At 44.8% G+C, this 21164-nt stretch overlaps 1 protein-coding gene across 1 annotated transcript; it reads left to right on the top strand.

The window, feature by feature from the left end:
* Positions 1 to 13089: 13089 nt before the first annotated feature.
* LOC125392610 (carbonyl reductase [NADPH] 1) lies at positions 13090 to 15768 on the top strand. The gene is made up of 3 exons (XM_087896809.1): positions 13090 to 13462; positions 14904 to 15011; positions 15158 to 15768. Exons 1-3 carry the CDS (start codon positions 13123 to 13125, stop codon positions 15592 to 15594), a joined length of 885 nt encoding a protein of 294 aa, XP_087752935.1. The 5' UTR covers positions 13090 to 13122; the 3' UTR covers positions 15595 to 15768.
* Positions 15769 to 21164: the final 5396 nt, after the last annotated feature.

The raw sequence follows: 21164 nt of genomic DNA, 5'->3' as shown, positions 1-21164 counted from the left end.
TATCAGCAATGACTTGAGGTCATGCTGCAGGAAACAGATTGTAAGCCATCCCCACATAGCAAGAGATCTGGGGCCCAACAAATATTCATGTTAGGTTAGGTGCAGAATGATTAAGGATGGAGAGGGCTACTGAGAGCATAGTTAAGAGGGAATCTCTGTTGGGAGAGTGGATGTGGCTATTGGAGGTCTTTGCATTTTGAATGGGGGCAAGGCATATGAAGGTGTATGTGGAAGTGTGGGTGGAATGAGGGCCGCGTAGTAGCAGCTGAGATAGGTCTGACAACGTCGGCAAGCCCTTAAGACATATGCGTGTTGTGGTAGGTTGTGGGCACGCTATGATGGGAAGTGGATGTGGTAGGGAAATCTGGATACTAGGAGATGTTTTTATATGGTTCTGGCATTTCTGGTTGAGCACATTTTCTTTGAATTATAATAATGGTGCCGGGATCATGTCCAGGGGAATGTAAACTAAGTCTTAAGATTCATCTGACATTCCACAGGGAATCATACATGTTCCACATTTTGGGTGTAAAGGTTATAGAATGAATTGCATGACCCTTGCTCACAGTTGAGATTCATCTCAGTAGGGCTTCAGGTTATAGTAATAAGATCAAATTTGGATCCTCCCCCCAGGGTCCTGTAGTTACATAACTCCAAGAAGGAAAGTCATATTCAGGTTCACTATTCTAAGCACAAGAGAAAGCCTCATGAGCTGGGCAGGTATCCATTTGGGTGTCTTGTAAGCATCTTTCTTGACTAATATGGCTACACAAGCATCTGTATGTTCTTTTCTTGGGCGTGCACCATGCTAGCCAACTTGATCCATCCCAAACCCATAGCTAGGCCAAGCATTGACAGTATGACCCAAGTCAAATAAATTGCAAAAGTCACTGATCAGCCTGGGTTGATCCCAAATTTCCCCAGTTATTAATCTAAGTTCCCAGTTGGAGGTGGGAGGTTGATGGGGATTATCATAGCTAGAGATTAAGGGCATGAATATAATCCAACAGGTTAGAACTATCTTTATGGCATATATGGCAATAAAAGAAAACAAGAACAGATCAGTAACAAAACATTAAACCTTAGAGATCTTAATCTTTTTTGTTTGTTTGTTTGTTTATCAGTTTCTCTGTGTAGCTTTGGAGCCTGTTCTGAAACTCATTCTCTAGACAAGGCTGGCCTTGAATTCACAGAGATCTGCCTGCCTCTGCCTCCTGAGTGCTGGGATTAAAGGCGAGCAACCACCACCACCCAACTTAGAGGTCTTAATTGTAAGAGGATCACGCTCAGTAGTGATTGTCCATGTCTGGCGGCCCATTTCTCCTTCTGTTGGGTCCTCAGGTGCCTTTTTGAAGTGTAAGTGATAAATCCGGGCAGGAAGACCAGCACCTGTAAAATCGGGAGAATCATGATGTAAGGTCCTTTCCATGTGGGTTCTAGCCAGCCAGGGTTTTGTTGTTGCTGTTTCTGTTTGTTTTAGATTTATTTATTGATTATGTACAGTGTTCTGCCTGCACATATGCCTTTGTGCCAGATGAGGGTACCAGCACCAGATCTCATTATAGATGGTTGAACTTAGGACTTCTGGAAAAACAGCCAATGCTCTTAACCTCTCAGCCATCTCTCCATTCCCATTGATCATTTTTGAAGCAGCAGATTAACACAGCATCACCAGGCTGGAATGGGTGGTCAGGTGGATGGTACCCAACAGGCTGTGCAGTCTGGAAAGATCATATCCAAAGTTAACTGTAATCTTTTTAGGGTATGGAGATTGGAGTGAGACAATCCGACAATAGCCCTCCGTGTGCCCAAGTGACTACAGGAGGTGGTTGCCCAGAGACTATCTCATATGGGATAAACTTGTCTCAGCACAAGGAACAAGAGAGTCTCAGGTCATAAGACAAGTGACCAACCCAATTACCACCAGTCTCAAGTGTATTTAGTTAATATCTCTTATAATTCTATTCATCCTGAACTTTGAGATGATACATACAATGTAATTTCCAATTTATGTTAAGAGCCTTTGAGAGCAATTAAGAAAAAGGGAGGCCAAACCTGGGAATTATTTCCATTATTAATTGATTAATTAATGTGGGATTCCCATCTGTATGCTGTGAATATCATTGGTTAATGGAGAAAGCTGGCTTACGCCAGTGGCAGGGTGGAACAGAGCTAGGTGGGGAAAACTAAACTGAATGCTGGGAGAAAGTAGGTAGAGTCAGAGAGAAACCATGGAGCTGCTGCCGGAGACAGACGCGCTGAAACTTTGCTGGTAGGCCATGACCTTGTGGTGATGCACAGATTAATGGAGATGGATTAAGTTAAGATATAAGAGTTAGCCAATAAGAAGTTAGAGCTAATGGTCCAAGCAGTGATTTAAATAATATAGCTTCTGTGTGATCATTTCAGGGCTAAGTGGCCGGGAACGAAACAAGCGGCCTCCTACAGCAATTAATCTTTTCGCTACTACATGGGCTGTTTTGTTCAGGAAGGAAAAGCCTCTACCCAGCCTGAGACAGTGTCAACAAAGACCAGCAGATATTTGTGTCCATATAGTCCTTGTTTGACTTCAGCAAAGTCCAGTTCCCAAAATTGACCAGGCCCAGTACCTTGGCTTCACTGTCCTGGAGGCAGCATGTCCTTTTTAGTATTTGTCTGGGCACAGGCCAAGCAACAACCCAAACAGTTGTGGAGTCGTACCCAATGTCCAGGTAGCCAGACGTGAGGAGGGCTAAGTCCTGAGATCTTTTTAGGTGAAAAGTGCATGAGCAATGTGGGGAAATAGCTGTTTCCTGCCCAGTGACTTTGGCATGCGGCTCCTTCCATCCTGCAGGACCCACTCCCAGGGGAGACCATGACAGTCTCCAATGAGCTATGTTTGGGAGCATCCTCCTCAACGTAGAGTAGGGGCTTTGAGATGACCAACAATTCCAGGATAGTCTGGGGTATGGGCTCCCCTAGAATCTCATCCGTGGCAATCTGATCGGTATAGTTATTACCTTGGGTCTGTAGGCTGTGGTCTTTTTGGTGCCCTGGCCAATGGACCATTGCCAGTTTGACAGGTAGCCAGATGCTCTCCCAAAGCTGCATAACTACCCTGTTTATTTTTGATGGTTTTTCTTCTGATGTTAAAAAGGCCTCTTTGTTTATCTATTTATCAATGAGCATGAGCCATAGCAAAAGCAAATCAGTTATCTATATACATACTTTTTTTAGTGACTGAGTGTTATTATTTTTGTTCTCTAGGCAAATGTGTCCCTGGGTAGGGCTTGTACCCAGTGACTTCTCATTGGCCTGTAACCTTCACCGTCCCTGCATACCTGGCTCCTTCTTTGACCAAACTGCTGTCGTCGGTGTAGAGGTCCATGTCTCCGTCAATAAGAAGGGACGTCTGTCAGATCTTGTCAAGGACCTGAGGTGACATACAACATCTCAAGACAGTCATGGACAGGTACCTCAGGGTCGCCATCCAACAGCAGGGTGGCAGGGTTGATGGCCAAAGATTCACTGAAAGTCAGTCTGTCTTTGTCTAGAAGGAGAGCTTGGTATTGAGTTAAATGAGAACATGACAACCGACAATGAGTTTCTCCCCTGAGCAGGGACTCTGCTGCATGTGGGGCCATTAGACTTTGTCCCAGTGTAAGTCTGGCTGATTTCTCAAGAACTGTGGTAGCCACTATGGCCCACAGGCAAGGTGACCATCCAGAGGCTTCTGGATCCAATCTTTCTGAAATATAGGCTACTGGCCTTTTCCAAGGACCCAGGGTTTGTACTGGTGGCCAAATCAGAGGAGCAGCAGGTGGCAATTGAGGTTCAGGTGTCAGTCCACCTGGAAAAAAATCCCTGCTGGGTAAATCTCGGATAGGCAAGGCCCTGAGATCATAGGCCCCAGAATGCCTTTTGCTTTTGCTGTGCCTTTACATGTTTGTCATTGCCGTATTTCTCTGGTATCTAACATGGTGTGAATGAGTATGGGGAGACCCCTACTGCCTGTAATTTGGTGTTTATCTCCATTCTACTGGGCATTTTTACCTGTGGATTACTATGAAGATGATTTCTTTTTATGCTATACTAACTAATAATAATATATAGTTTTGATAATAAAAATATAAATAAGGAAGCTTTGTACAGCTAGAACACATGACTTTATATTGAGGAGCCGTATACACTGTGGCTTAGGTTAATGATTAAAAAAAAAACTGAGTTTTGGTAGCCCAGCCACCTTAAATTTTAATCTTAATGTTAGGAGATGTGTTCACAGTTTTCGGGGTGCAGGATATCTGAAACAAAGCTTTAAAAATAACTTAAAGTTAGACTAAGATGTTTTTGTCAAATAACTTTGAAGTGAAAAACCCAAGAAGACAATCTAAAGTTTTAGAAAGGTACATAGTTGAGTAAGGAACTTGTTAATGTCAGGGAACAAGAACAAAGCAGCCCAATTGTCATTAGCTCATGTGCCTTTCTGCTAAGATTGGTTGACGACCAAAGGTGATAATTAATTCCTTATACCTATTCTGCCCTCAATCTCCCGATATAAAAAAAAACTATTGATGAATGGGTATGTACCCTAAAAATTTAAAATAGAGCTGACCGATTCTTTTTCACATATAAAAGTTTTGTATAGCTGCTCACCTTAGTAGTCGGAAGAATCAAGAGCAAGGTGTGCTCTTCAATGTCTTCAAGGTGTGCACCCAAGGGGAAGTAGCTCTTCAAACCTGGAGGACTGGAACAAAGAGTCCCCAAAGTTGAATTGGGGGTCCAGTCTTGCTGGAGCCTCCAGGAATGCTGATCCCACTGAGAAAGGATGAAGATCACTACTTAAATGAAGGCCACTTAAGCAAGCTTTATTTACTATCCATAAGACTCCAAAGCAGGACTTGAGAGAGCAGTATGGGTTGACTTGTCAGGACTCTCTTTTTAGGGAAAAGGTGCAGACCGGGCATTTTCAAAGGCAGGTGGTGACCTAAGGTCTCAGCAAGCCAATTTACAGAAGCAGACAGCAGGATATGATTACATAACAGGTCATCTTGTCAAAACATCTCAAGATAACTCAAGATTCCTTGGCAGAACATCTTATCAGGGTAGAGCTCAGGATACATATAAAGTGTGAATCAAACGCCATAGGGCAGCATGTCAAATTTGAAAAACAGATTAAAGCAAAACTTGAGTTTTTCAGTAAACAGAAACAAACTTGTTCCGACCTTGTAACAAAATGGCCTCCAACCCTAACATGGAGCCAGGCTGGTCCATCATTGACTTAATTTCAAAGAAGCAGAAAGAGTTCAATTTATGGAAATCAATAAATGTAATATATCATGCTTGAGGACAGAAATCATGTAGTCATCCCAATAGATCCAGTAAAGACCTTCGATAAAATCTCCCATTGCTTCATAATTAAAAACTCAGAAGAGGCTAGGAATGAAAGGAACACTTCTCAATTTAACAAAACTATACAAGACAAACCTGTAGATTGCATCATGCTAAGAGAAGAGAGACTTGCATTCACACTAAGACTGTGTGAGCAAAGATCTTAATATAAGACCTGAGTCATGGTGGCACATGCCTTCAGTCCCAGAACTCTGGAGGCAGAAACATGGATATTTGTGAGTTCAAAATCAAGCCTGGTCTACAAAGTGAGTTCTAGGACAACCAGGCTGTTAAAACCCTGTCTTGAAATGTGAAAAGAAAGAAAAAGAAATGAGGAAGAAAAGAAGAGACGGGGGTGGGGGGAAGTAGGGCAAAAGCTATAAGACATATGCACAGGTGGGGACTTTCAGAATAGGACTCTGGTCCCTCAGGAAATGGATAAATGGTACCTCGTGAAATTAAAAGGCTTTTTCACAGTGAAGGAAACCGTGCTGGAGTGAAGAGACAGCCCACAGAATGTGAGATCTTGACTCAGTGTATGTCTGACCAAAGATTAATAGCTAGAATATATTTTAAAAACTCAAAAGCCTAAACAACACAAAATCCAACAACCCAATCAATATATCGGGTAACAACATGTACCAAAAATTCTCAAAAGATGAAATACTGATGGCCAATAAACGTATGATGATACTCACCCTCATTTGCTCTCAGTGGATGAAAACTAAAATTGTAATGGTAAAAGTAAAATACTGTAGGTCCCCGAGCAGCAGCAGTGGGCAGCCAGTCCCAAGCAGGGAGCTGTGCAGTGGGTGAGAGACTTCAACGGGCCAGGCAGTCCCACACAGGGAGCCGCGTGGTGGGTGAGAGACTTCAGTGGGCCAGCCAGTCCCACACAGGGAGCCGCGTGGTGGGTGAGAGACTTCAGTGGGCCAGCCAGTCCCACACAGGGAGCCGCGTGGTGGGTGAGAGACTTCAGTGGGCCAGCCAGTCCCACACAGGGAGCCGCATGGTAGGTGAGAGACTTCAGTGGGCCAGCCAGTCCCACACAGGGAGCCGCGTGGTGGGTGAGAGACTTCAGTGGGCAGCCAGTCCCACACAGGGAGCCGCGTGGTGGGTGAGAGACTTCAGTGGGCAGCCAGTCCCACAAGGAGAGACAGACAGATGGGCATGCCACAAGACCACACCACAGGTCTCCAAAGGTGACTGGCCCCAGGCAAGGAGCCATGCTGCAGGTGACAGACAGAGACATGGATAGGTACGCCATGCAGAGTGAGGGTGGATATTTATTTAGTGGGTTATGGAGGGGGAAAGGGAGGAGGGGAGATGAGGAAGAGCAGGGAGAGGCAGAGAGGGGAAGGGGAGAAGTGAGGAGAAGGGAGAGACAGAAGCTCCCTCTTCGAGGGAGATGGAAAGAAAAGGACTGAGGCTGGAAGCTGAAGATCAGCTTGCCTCAGGGGACGGAGTGGGCATGGCTTGTCTCTTAAAGGGACAGAAAAGACCATTACATTCCCATGTCTTTTTTGTAATAAAAAAAAAAGTGGGAGTTTAGGCACAACAAATTAAAGGAATTGGGGTGGCGGATTCTCAAGACTTCTTCCTGCTTACTTGTGGGCATCATCTTTGTGGGGGCAACCTGAGAAAGCTGGGTGTTGATCACATCCTGGCATAGCTGGTCCAGTGTTTGTGGTATGGAAATGTCTGGTGTCTCTTACACCTGTTTAAGGTATTGGCAGAACAGGGGACAAAGTTAAGTTTAGGAAAAAAAAATTTAGGATCAGGGAATTGAGGAGGATGTATCTGACCTGTTTAAGGTGGGTCCTTCAATTCGGCTCCCTGGAACTCACAAGAATTTTTTGGGTTTGTGAAAACACAAGTTTTAAACAGCAGCAGAATGACTGTGATGGATATTTTTGCACAATGAAAATTATTTTTAAAACTATGGAAGGCAGTGTGAGAGAGAATTTTGATTAACTTGTATTTGTCCTCACGCCTTTATAACTTGTAGGTACACACCTTAATAACTTGGTTTTGTGTTTTTCTGAAATTTGTTTGGTGAGGTTGTCCTTTTAAACTGACAAAACCTCTCAGCTGTCAAACTGCATCAGAGATCTTTGAGAAGGGTAATATTTTACTTGAGTTATTGATTTAAAAACGACAGAGAACTTACTTGGTTGGCACCTAGAATTACTCCTCAGGGTCTTCCTGGTCACTGAAGGTCGTATTTGCCTTTTGCTGTTTAGTGCAGGGCCTGCCAGGCTCCAGAAGATCCTGTGGGCTAAGAAGTCTGTAGGAAGACAAGCCTACCCTGGCCTGAGCAGCTAGGCTCTGTTGATTCCAGCAATTTTTTCCACTGTCTGGTTATCTTCAATTTAGATGAAAGGCAGTTTTTCCCAGTGGTCAGCACTTGGCAGTTGAAGCGAATTGCAGATGGATGTTGTTCTGTGTCCATTTGTTTTCTGTCTAATTTGGAGGAAATAGAGTGTTGCTGCTAGAAGCCAACCTGTCTCTTTTGTTATGAAAAGTTTTTTAATAATTAAATATTTAAATGGCATAATCCTCAGATCTCTGAGTAGTTGAGGGCTGTTTATCAGGTATAACTACAGTATAGAATCTGCCTGAAAAGTCCAAGCTTGACTATACTGACTCTTAACAGGTAAGATTTGCACTCATAAAAAGATAAGAAAGAAGAAAAACTACTTGTAATACAAGGTTAACAGCAGAACTGATAATAATAGAGAACAGCTTAATATATGGTCAGATTTACACTTGTAAAAAGACAGAAAGAAGAAAAAACTGCTTGCAAGAGAAGGTTAACAGCAGAACTGACAAGAGTAGAGAACATCTTAATGTATTTTAAATGAGGGTTGGGTTAAATGCAAAGTATTTTTGTAAGAGACTTAAAGTAATACCAGTTTAAAACATGTTTTACTGTTTTAAAGTAAGAGACTTACTGTTTTTTGTAGTCTGAAATGAGATGCAATGAACAAGCAATTATAACATTTAACAGTAAACATGGGTGCATTTAAGTTACATGTATGAACACACACAGAGTGAAGAGGAACTGGGCAAAGTAAATGCTGTTGGTAGGCCCTACCAAAGGAATGTCACTGTGCAAAATACACATGCAGCAGAGTCAGCAAGAGGAATTTGAGACAAAAGCATAAGTAAGTCAGGGGACCAGGCAGGGTATCCTTCAGTAAAGATGGCGGACTTGATCACCTGACCTGGCTCTCAGGCAAGATGGTGGCAAAGTCATCTGACCTCAGTTACGATGGTGGTAAGGTCACCTGACCTCACTCAAAATGGCAGCGGTTACATGTTGTATGGAAAAGCCACTCAGTTAACATGGCGGTGAAGACACCTGATGTCAGTTAAGATATAGTAAGATTACCTGACCTCAGTCAAAATGGCAGTGGTCACATGTTGTATGGAAAAACGATCATTTTTGAGCTGCAGGGATTTTAAGTTTAATAATAAGAGACTTAGAGGCGTGATCTGCCCTGTCACTGAGCCACCATGGCACAAGCTGTGGTGGGGAGCAAAATGCTGGAATTGAAAAAGGCTGCCTTGTGGATCAGACCAATCTTGTTGGCAGTAGTAGCAGGGACAGTTTGAGGAAACTCCTTTATTTGCCTGTGCACTGACAGTAGTTAGAAAGCTCTTATAAAAGTGGAGCTGGCAGGACACCAGCAGAGTGAGGGTAGGAGCTGAAGAAGTAGAACATTAAGGCCTGGGGTTTCAGGGCCTCTAAAAGGCACCCATCTCAGGGGGAGGCTGGATTGATGGACATGGATGGCTTGCTACCCATAGCTGAAACTGTGAAAACTCACAAAACAGTGACAACACAAGGCCCATAGGGGACGTCTCCCTCTATAGGTGGGGTGTGAATCAGCGGTGAACACCACAGGGCTTGTAGGAGAGCATCCTCTGCCTACAAGGTGCTTTAGCACCCTGCCTGGCTCCGGTTTGGGGTGACTCGGAAGCCAGAGAGGCCAGAGGCTGCTCCAAGCAGCCTTTCACAGCAGGGGGGGAGGAAAAAAGAGAAAGAAAAACCAAGGGACTCTGGACCCCCCAGCCAATGCACCATACAGCGTATGCAGTGCTAGCATGGGAGGACTGACCCCGGGTCATCCAGTCACAATTTTAGCTAAGGGAAGCAATCCAGAAATGAATGTCAGCAAAGGGCTCAACCATAGCCATAAAGACCATGGTTGGGGGCTGTACGCCCATTTTTAGGAACACCAGAAGATTTCCAGGAGCTCAACAGTCAACTCCTCGGGTTCGGAGAAACGATTAAGCTGACCAGGATGGGGGAACTCATCAACTGAAGCCGGTGGTGTGTGCAGAAATTTCACTCAGGCATCTGGACCGGAGAGCTGTGGTAAAGAAACCTGGTTCCCCAGCCCAGGGTTCCACGCATCCTCAGCTAGCCCACCCACAGGTCAAAGGGAATGCAGAGAGCCTGGCCAAGTCACAGCACCAATGTAATGGTTAAAGTTAAATGCTGCAGGTCCCCAAACGTCAGCAGTGGGCAGCGAGTCTCATACAGGGAGCCACATGGTAGGTGAGAGACTTCCATGAGGCAGCCAGTCCCACACAGGGAGCCACGTGGTGGGTGAGAGTCTTCAATGGGGTAGCCCATCCCACAAGGAGAGACAGACAGATGGGCATGCCACAAGACCACGCTACAGGTCTCCGAAGGTGACTGGTCCCAGCCAAAGAGCCATGCCGCAGGTGAGAGACAGACACATGGATGGGTACGCCATGCAGAGTGAGGGTGGATATTTATTTAGTGGGTTATGGAAGGGAAGAAGGGGGAAGAGCAGAGAGAGGCAGAGAGAAAAAGAGAGACAGAGACAGAGAGGAAGGGGAGAAGTGGGGAGAAGGGAGAGACAGAAGCTGTCTCTTCGAGAGAGGCGGAAAGGAAAGGACTCAGGCTGGAAGTTGAAGATCAGCTTGCCTCGGCAGACAAGGGGAGAGAGTGGACATGGCTTGTCTCTTAAAGGGACAGAGCAGACCATTACAAATGACTACACTGAAAATCCACCTTACCCAGGTCAGAATGACAGTCATCAAGGAAACAAATAGAGGCTGGAGAGATGACTTGCTGTGGGAGCTCCTTCCGCTCCTTTAGCCAATAGCCTTTAAGATACCAGCCCACTGGGGCGTGTTCTCTTTCACTTTAAAAAACAGCAGCGACCCTCCTCTCGCTCTCTTGCTTTGGACTCCCGTCCCAACGACTAGACTCCTTTCCTGGTCGTGTAGACGGTGTTCTGTAAGTTTTTTCCCCTCAAATAAATAACCCCTCTATAATTCCAAACTGGTGTGGGATTGTTTCGTGTGTTAATGGCTTAGCAGTTAGAAGCATTGGCGGCTCTCGCAGTTCAGTTCCCAGTATCTACATGGAGAATCACGACTGTCTATCACTCCAGTCCCAGACATCTGGTACCCTCTTCTGGCTTCCACGGGCACCAGGCATGCACATGATACACATACATACAGGTATGCAACACACACACACATACACACACACACACACACACACACACACACACATATAAAATAAATAAATAAATAAATAAAATTTAAAGGAAAATAAGTAGCCGTGGAAGGAAAGCATAGCTCCTGCTGGCAGGGATATGAGCTAGTCCAGTCACCACTGACAGCAGCACTGAATACTGTGGCTTGAATGAAAGTGGCCCCCACAGGCTCCTAGGAAGAGGCACTATTATGAGGTGTGTTCTTCTTAGAGTAGGTGTGGCCTTCTTGGAGGAAGCATGTCACTGGGGGTGGGCTTTGAGGTTTCAGATGCTCAAACCAGTCCAGGCACTCTCTCTGCCTGCTGCCTGCCAATCCATATGCAGAATTCTCGGCTCCTCCCCAGCACCAACTCTGCCTGTGTGATGATAATGGACTAAACCTGTGAACTGTAAGTCAGCCCCAAATAAATGCTTTTCTTTATAAGAGTTGTCATGGTCATTCTGTCTCTTTACAGCAATAAAACCCTAACTATGATAGGAGATTTCTCAAAAAATGAAGAGTCAGTCTATGCTGCTAGTCTGCTATTGTCATCCTGGGTGTTTACCCAGCGCACTGAGCATTACTGTAGAGACACCTGCACGCCAGTGCTGACCGAGCCACAGTTCCCAGTGCTAAGTTATGGGACCAGCCTAGCACCAATAATGGAGGAGTGGGCACACACACAATGGAAGTTTCCAACAATAAAGGAAAGCAGAGTTTTGTCGTTTACAGGGAAATGGATGCAACTTTGAGGTAATCCCATTAAGCCCCAAAATGAGCCTCAGAATGACAAACCTCACATGCCTTTTTCCACTTATGGATCCAAGACTTGACAGAGATATATTAAAGTCTACAAGACATGAAAGCAGAGTGCAGGTGAACTAGGGGAGAGAGGGAACTAGTGGGGTGGGACTAGAGAAGGGGTAGGGAACAGAGGGGGAATGTACTCCATGTGCAATAGATATTAATAAACTTTTTATTAAAATTTAAATAAAGCAGTGCACCCTGAAGTCCTCTGAAGTACTCTACAGAGGCTTCCCTCTGCCCGGGAAGTTGTCATTCTGACCCGCAGGGTCAATGACGGCTATCAAGTACCCAAAGTGTAAGTCTATGCTGACTTAAGAGTCTTTCCTGCCATTTATGAAAAACCTGGCCAAGCATTAGCCCGCAGTCTTTCTTTCATACAAACAGTGAGCAGCCATCAGGTCCCCACTCATTCCTTCCAGCTCATTCTACACTAGCTGTGAAAACCTACTTCACTACTGAGAAAGGTTATAAACTCCAGGAAGAACAAACAACGGCCAGGATAGATCCCGTTTCTCACATGGGGATGAGGAAGCCCCGGGGAGCCTCAGAAAGTTGAAGACTGAGAAGCTGCTGTAAAAGATCGGATCTAATCTTACATGACCAACTGACCAGTTCTTGGTTGCCAGGTGAGCAGCTGCCAGGAACCTCAAGAGCTCTTTATCAAACCAGGACTTCCCTGCTTTTTCCTTTCCAGGTCAGCCATGACCTAAAAGTCCTTCAAGAGAAAGCGCTAGGTTTAGAGAGATCCTGGGGTCTCTATAATCTGGCCACACCTTTCTCCCTTGTTCTAACTGTCTATGAACATGTTCTGACTGGTACAAACTATCCAGTTTCTCCCTTGTTTTAACTATCATCAACACGTTCCATGTTCTGACTGGTACAAACTATCCAGTTTCTCTTGGGGAAAGCTGTTGTAAAACCAAATCCATGCACAGCACCAACGTGTACCACCACTGGTTAAACATTCACCAATAAAGACGATTGGCCAGTGGGCAGTAGTGTCACACATCTTTAATCCCAGCACTCGGGAGGCAGAGGCAGGTGGGTCTCTGTGAGTTCGAGGCCAGGCTGATCTACAAGAGCTAGCTCCAGGACAGGCTCCAAAGCTACAGAGAAACCCTGTCTGGAAATAAACAAACAAACAACAAAAGCGATTAGCCATAGAGAAACTAAGAAGTCTTGCTGTGAGATGTACACTTCACCCATCACTAACTCAGACTCACTCATCTTATTGGCTCTGAAGATTCACTGAGTCATGCCAAGGGCAGTACCCAAAACTGTTCAGCTGTCTGGGCTCTGGGCCAAAGGTTCCCGGGAACACAGTCCTCCAGATGTTCACAGAATCTCAAGTCCAACAACATCTTAGTAGCCCAGAGTAGGCTGAGTGAGCTCTTCCGGCAAGTGCCTCTCACTGCCCACTCAGCTATGGTATCTAGCAACCACGTAGCTCTGGTAACTGGCGCTAACAAGGGCCTCGGCTTTGCGATCACGCGTGGCCTGTGCCAAAAGTTCTCCGGGGATGTGGTGCTCACGGCCCGGAACCAGGCACGGGGCCAGGCTGCAGTGCAGCAGCTGCAGGCAGAGGGTCTGAACCCGCGCTTCCACCAACTGGATATTGACGACCTGCAGAGCATCCGCGCCACCCGTGACTTTCTGCTCAGGGAGTACGGGGGATTGGACGTGTTGATCAACAATGCAGGCATTGGCACCTGGCCCAAGAATAAGCCACCAAGAGAAAGCGACTTCTTCAAGGACACCCAGCCAGGTCTGTCTGCTCTTGGCCTGGCAGTGCTGGTGGATGGGGTGGGGGCACCTCTGGCTTGTGGAAGTACAAATTGGTTCTTGGAGAGGAGCAAGAAGGGTTGGAAACTTAAGAACAAAATGAATATTCCAGTGTTACGGGGAGCCTGAAGAGAGGAATTCCTGAGAGGCCTGAATAAGTTGAATGAAGTCTTTATTAAATGCTAGCAGGTCTGTCCCAAGCAGATTAGTGAGAAGTAAACCCTATCGCCAGTTGGTTTGCATTTTTAAGGGCAAATGATGCAGCAGCTCTGGATACCTGCAACCAGCAAGCATCGTTTGCAGAAGCAGAGAGAAACAGTTACAGTCCAGCTGTGAAACTTTAGCTCAGGGTGACATTGTATAGGAATTTAGATCTGGTCCAGAGACCAATTTTACCCAAGATAATTTTAGCACCTAAGGTGTTCTTAGGGATACTTTCATGAGATGGCATAACTGTAGTTCAATAGCCCAGCACATCGGAGCCTAGAAGTTCCACTCGGAGAACCTTAGCCAGTTATCTGGAGTGAGTCTAGGGTCACGTGGAAATCTGTGATTGGATCTTAAGGCCAACTGGGTTTAGTTATAACTGATTTGGAAATAAGCAAGAAATGGGGAGGGGTCTTCTGTGCCAAGATTCCTTGTAGGATGCCTTCGCCTCGGCACCAACCTCACAGAGACACAACAATTGCTTATTGATAGGTCTCTTAGCGACTATTCGTTTATGAAGAGACACAATGACCAAGGCAACTTAGAAAAGCAGGCATTTAATTGAAAGTTTGCTTACATTTGTAGAGGATTCGTTCATGCTCATCATGGTACCAGACAGACATAGTGCTGGAACACAAGCTGAGAGCTTTATACCCTGATCTGCAGGCAGCAGGCAGAGAGAGAGAGAGAGAGAGAGAGAGAGAGAGAGAGAGAGAGAGAGAGAGAGAGCGCTAGGCCAGAGAGAACCAGGGGAAAAAAGCAGAGATGCCAAGAGACACAGAACAAAGAGGATGGTCATACAGAGATGAGGTAATAAAACCATGAAGCAGAAAGTAAATTAATAAAAATGGGTTTATTTCAGTTATAAGAGCTGGTTAGAAACAAGCCTAAACTATTGGCCAACCTTTCATAATTAAAAATAAATTTCCATGTCATTACTAGAGAGCCAACAGTCCCAACAAAAAAGTCCAACTACAGATGTGGGCTTTTGAAACCTCAAAGCCCACTTCCAGTAACACACCTAAATTCCAACAAGGCCACACATCACAATCCTTCCCAGTCCCAATCCCTGGTGACCAAGCATTTGAATGGATGAGCCTATGAGGACCATTCTCATTCAAACCACCACAGTGGGGCTTACCTAACTAGGCCTCAGGTCCACTGTTGCAGCAAGTTCTGACTAATGACTGTTCTTCATTACTGTTCTCCCCGACAAGGCACTGATCCTACCCACTTTCACACTCAAGCAGAAGCAGCAATGAAAACAAACTTTTTTGGCACCCGGGCTGTCTGCATGGAGCTACTCCCTCTAATAAAACCCCAAGGTGAGTCTGGTGGGTGATCTTCTCTGCCTACCTGGGGTCTGCCCTCCTGGAATCTGCCCACCTGGGGTTTGCCTGCCTGGCGTCTGCTTGTCTGGGAGCTGAACCCCTTGCTACATTGAACTCATCATTTCTGTTGTGTATCTTAGGCAGAGTGGTGAACATATCAAGCATAATAAGTCTCAAAGCCCTGAAAAACTGCAACCCGGAGCTGCAGCAGAAGTTTCGAAGTGACACCATCACAGAGGAGGAGCTGGTGGGGCTCATGAACAAGTTTGTGGAGGACACAAAGAAAGGAGTGCATAAGAAAGAAGGGTGGCCTAAGAGTGCTTACGGGGTGAGCAAGATTGGGGTGACAGTCCTGTCGAGAATCCATGCCCGGAAACTCAGCGAGCAGAGGAGAGGGGACAAGATCCTCCTCAATGCCTGTTGCCCCGGGTGGGTGAGGACAGACATGGCAGGACCAAAAGCCCCCAAGAGCCCAGAAGAAGGAGCAGAGACCCCCTTGTACTTGGCCCTTTTGCCACCAGATGCAGAGGGACCTCACGGGCAGTTTGTGCAGGAAAAACAGGTTGAACAATGGTGAACTCAGCTCTCGCCTCTTCCTGCGGTCCCTGGTTCTGTACCCTATCCTAAAGTGATAGATACATGACTCTAATTCTAGTTCTAGGAAGTTTTGTGATTTCCTTGAGGTTATAAAATGAAATTCTTGGCAATAACAAATGAAAATCAAGATGGATTAAATGGTTCTTTCTGCGTGTTCATTTGTTGTGTGCTACGTTAGACATGGTTCCCTGCACTGTATGAACACACATGCACGCATAGTATGTACAAACACATTAGAAGAAAACCTTAGGTGTGGGTATTCAGGTGACCTCTTCTTCTTTTTTTAATTTTTGAGATAAAGTTGTGATAGCTTTAAGCTATTTTTATCAACTCTTTGGGAATTTCATACACCCGTGCCATGGGTTTGATCACATTCATCCCCTCTTCCCTCACTTACTCCCCCAGGTTCGTCCCCCATTTTCCCGCCCCCTTCCAACTTCATAGTATCTCTTTCTGCTGCTGCTGCTGTTGCTATTCAACAAGTTTGGTTGTCCGACCTGGGGCATGTCCTTAAAGAAAATGGCCTCTCCTCCCCCAGAAGCTGCGAGCTGTCAATAGGTCCTCGATCAGGCGTGGGGACACTCCACACACACACACACACACACTCTGTGCTTGAACACTGACTGTCTGTGAGCAGACACAGACGACATGAGTTCTGCGTGCAGAGGTCCTGCCATGTTGAGGAGAGAGTGGTTTGCTCTAGTCCTCCCCAACCTCTGGCTCTATAGTCTTTCTGCCTCCTCGTTCATAATGGCCCCTGGATCTTGGTGGGGAGCGTGATACAGCTATCCTATTTGTTGTGAGCACTCCACAGACACTCATTGTCTGAACTCGACCAGTTAGGAGTTTCTCCATGAGCCATTACCCAATGCACACAGAGAAGTTTCCAGGATGAAGTCTGGGAGCAAAACTGGTCTACAGGGATAGAGGTACAACCTCGGAGGGCAGTCACATCTATGTCCATTCAGCAAAATAACAGTACTAGTTTCAACCTTGTGAGCTGTGAGTTCCCCAACGATGGGTTCTGATTTACAGTCCTAGGCATGTGTTTCCTCCCGTGAAGCAGGACTTAAATCAGTGATTCTCAACCTGTGGGCCATGTCCTCCATGGGGTGCATATCAGAAATCCTGCAGATTAGATATTTACATTACAATTCATAACAGTAGCAAAATTACAGTTGTGAAGTAGCAATAAAATAATTTCATGGTTGGGGTCACCACAACTTGAGGAACTGTGTTAAATGGCTGCAGCATTAGGAAGGCTGAGAACCACTGCCTTAGATCCAATCAGAAAGCAGTAGTTTAACAAAATAAGTTCCATCCATTTCCTTGCAAATGATATCATTTCATATTTCTTTTTGGCTGAAAAATCTTCATCATGCATACAACATTGTATTTTATTATCAGTTCATCTGTTGGTGGACTTATTGGCTAAATATCTGTATCCTGGATGCTGTGCATAGATACAGTTAGTGTGAATATCCCCATGTTGTGGATGCTGTGAATAGTCACGGTTAGCATAATGTGTCCATGTCCTGGATGCTGTGAATAGACATGGTTAGCATGAATGTGCCCATGTCCTGGATGCTGTGAATAGACATGGTTAGCATGAATGTGCCCATGTCCCAGATGCTATAAATAGGCATGGTTAGCATGAATGTGCCCATGTCCCAGATGCTATAAATAGGCATGGTTAGCATGAATGTGCCCATGTCCCAGATGCTATAAATAGGCATGGTTAGCATGAATGTGCAGGTGATTCGGTCACTTCTCTTCTTTGATTCCCTTGACAAGTTGCTCAAAGATGATACATCTGTATCGTATGGTAGTTCATTTTTTAGTTTTTTAAAGGGATTTTCATACTTTCTGCCATGATAAGTGCACAATTTCACATTTCCAGCACTATAGGAGGGTCCTTTTCCCCAACAAAACTGTGTTTTCTTAATGACAGCCATTTTGACTGGGGCAAGACAGAAATTCAATTTTAACATTGCTGTTTTTAGACTAACTCTGACTAGGGAGAAAAACAATCACAATTGGATTTTAATTTGTGTTTCTATGATGGCTACAGGCATATTAAACTTTTTTGGTGTATTTATTGGTTATTTGTGCTTTTATTGAGAACTATCTGCTTAATTCATTAGCATGTTTATTTGGTTTTGGTTTTGTTTTTCTTTTACTTCTAAGTTTTGAGTTCATTGTGCACTGTAGCTGATAATACCCTTTGTGGTTGTTGCTTTTGCTTGATTTTGGAGGCTTATTCTTGGTATCGTTTCCTAAGTCATTGGAGTCCTTTTCAGAAAACCTTGCCCATCCCGATGCCTTAAACTCTGAGCCTCAAGTCTTTCTCTAGCAACTTCAAAGTCTCAAATGTTAATGTCTTTGATACATTTTAATTGATTTTTAATTAATATTTTTATTTTGTTTTCAGCTCAAAAAGCAGATCAGTGATTATGTAAGGTAATAGTTTTGCTTACACTGAGAAAGTTCAAATGGTCTAACATGGAAAACACTTTAGAAAATGCGTTTCGTTTGTGCTATGTTCGAAAGAAATGTGTGTTTGGAAGGCACAGAAAGGCTTCATACTTGCCTAGTGGTTGGAGACATTACGCCTTAACTTTTCCATCTCGTTTTGATGTGTATACATGTTAATTTTCCCTTTTAGAATTTTGCTTACTTTTTATTTTACTAGAATATCTTATTTATTCTGATATTTCACATGTGTAAAATACGTATCTTGGTTGTATCCACCTCAACGCACTACCTCCAGGCATCCCTACCATGTTGTTCTTCCCATTTTATGTCTTTTTTTTCTAAACTCACTGGGTTCATCCAGTGCTGCCTATTGGAATACTGACTGTTCTTTCTGGCTTGACCTTATACAAGTCATGCCTGTGACCATAGCTGCAGAGACTTCAGAGACTTCATGCATACAATGGCCATATCATCATACAATGGCCATGTCATGTCCAGAAGATGGCTCTCCTCACAGCTCTTAATTCCTTCCCCTCCCATGACATTTCCTAGACTGTGGCGGGGGATTGATATACGTGACTTATTTAGGGCTGATCGCTCAACAGCCTTTTATTCTCAACGCTTGGACCAGCTGTGAGATGCTGCCTGACCACTATAGAGAGAAACTTCTCTGGCCAAGGTTCAAGGAAGCACTAGCCTACGTGTATAAAGCTAAAGGTGCACCGGCCGTTTGACAACATATCCACGTAACAAGACAGAGCACTAGCTTCCCCTCCTAGACTTTGTGTTCTCTCAGGCGACTTTTATTGCTGTGACAAGGCACCATGGCCAAGGCAACCACTAGAAAGAAGTTTATTGGGGGGTTATAGTCTCAGAGGGTGAGTCCATGGTCATCGTTGTTGGGGGCATGGCAGTGGGCAGACGCTGAAGCAGTCACTGAGGATGTACATCCTCTCCACAAGCAGGAGTGTAGAAGGAATGGCGGCCTGCCCGGCTAGCTTTACCTGAAATAATTACACGGAAACTGTATTCTTTTAAACACTGCCTGGCCCATTGTCTCCAGCTCCTTATTGGCTAACTTTCACATATTGATTCAACCCATTTCTAATAATCTGTATGTCACCACGAGGTCGTGACTTACCGGGAAAGATTCAGCATGTCTGACCTGGCAACTTCATGGTGGCAGCTCTACGCCTCTGCCTGACTCTGCTTCTTCCTCCCAGCATTCTGTTCAGTCTACTCCACCTATCTAAATCCTGCCCTATCAAAAGCCAAGGCAGTTTCTTTATTAACCAATGAAAGTAACACATAGACAGATGTTCCATCCTGTGTGTTCCATCACAGGAGGAATAAAGTGAGCTAACAAGGAGTGGGGTCGGATTTTGAAACCTCAAAGCCCACCCCCATTAACACACATCCACCAAAAATACCATGCCTCCAAATCCCTCCCAAACAGCTCCCCCAAACTGGGGACTAAGCATTCAAACATATGAAGCTGATGGGGTGTTCTCAATCAAACCATCGCATTAGATACGCTTTTTGCCCAATTTCACAGTTGCAGGTATGAATTCTCTCCTGTAGAGCAGGGCTCAGATTCAATCCAAAAGCAGTTGGTTATCCCATAACCTCTATGTCATTGTTGTGCCCATTGCACACCATTAGCATACACCTGTAGTATGCAGGGTTCACGGCTTGCTGGTACCACTCATATCTTTTCTTCCTAAGGCCCTTGCATTGCATCTTCTAGCGCTATCCAGCAGCTGGAGAGTTTTCTGGCCAGTTCAGAAATGATTTTCTCTGTCCTACAAAGTGTGCCGAGTCTTCAGTAATGGGTCTTATAATCTTCTGTCGGGCAATCTCGACTGATGGCAATAGCCTATATTGTTTGTTTGTTTGTTTGTTTGTTTGTTTGTTTGTATTAGGGGAGTTTTTGTAGCTGGATGGGCCTACCACCATTTATTTAGCTCCTATAAACTCTTGGCTTTTTCCTGTTCTTCGCTTTACAATTTTCCTTCCAGAAGTCTCTGGGAAACTAACTCAGGGGTCAGACATTTTTTTTTTGACCAGTTTCTATCATGGAAAGTTCTTACTTATCCTTATATTTAGATAGATGAATTTTCTGGGCATCCTAGCCTGGTTGGCATCTGTGATCCTCACAACTTAAAATGCACCTTCCCAAGCCCTTCTGGCTTTCAGAGTTTCCATTAAAAAATCAGCTTTACTTCTCAAGTCAACTTTGCATTGACTTGACCATTCTCTCCTGTGACTATACCATCATTGTGGTTTCTTTGGATAAATCGAGGCTACATAACAAGTCAGGTGGCACATGCCTTTAATCTCAGCACTCCAGAGACTTAGGCAGGGAAATACCCGTGAAGCTGAGGCCAACCTTGTCGACATAATGAGTTTCAGACCAGTCAGGGCTATGTAGTAAGACCCTGTCTCAAAAAGAAAAGGAAAAGGAAGAAAGAAATGAAGAAAAATTGGGAAAAGCTAAATAAAATGGACCTCATGGCCATTTCATTAAAATGCAGTGATTCAGAAAGATAGGACCCCGTGTATAGATCTATACTCTTAATTATGACACATGCCATTTTACGGACACATTGCCTAGATAGACATTTGCTCAGACCACGCAGAATCCTTCATCAGTTGATTGCACCTGCTCTTGGCTACCTCTGACAGTGTTAAGTGAATTGTTTTATAGCAAAGTCGGCCAAGCCACAGCTTGCTCGGGGGTGGAACGCTGTATTCTAACCCTTCATCAAGGGTCGTTGAACTGCCAGGAAGGGAGACTGTGACAAGGAAGAGCACTTTCACAATAATTCTAGGAAAGCAGGAGCTCCACACTCAAGTAGGGTGACATTTCCTTCCAGGTCTTCCCCTGTTCCAACCATGGAACTGTGCTGTTTAAAACGAGCGACGGTTTTAAACCCGTAGATAGTGAAGACGTGGTTTCCTCCACAAGTCGGGAGTGGAAAGACGCTCACCTCCCTGGAGCCAAGATGCTCTCAGACACTGGCTCTCAGTACCGGAAAGCAGAGAAAGAACATTTATTCAACATGGCACTCGGGA

Source organism: Myodes glareolus, chromosome 2 (genome assembly GCF_982192425.1).
Source record: "Myodes glareolus chromosome 2, mMyoGla1.1, whole genome shotgun sequence".
In the NCBI taxonomy this organism is placed as follows: Eukaryota; Metazoa; Chordata; class Mammalia; order Rodentia; family Cricetidae; genus Myodes; species Myodes glareolus.
Note: the sequence above shows the minus strand (reverse complement) of the source record. Positions and strands in the feature narration are given on the sequence as shown.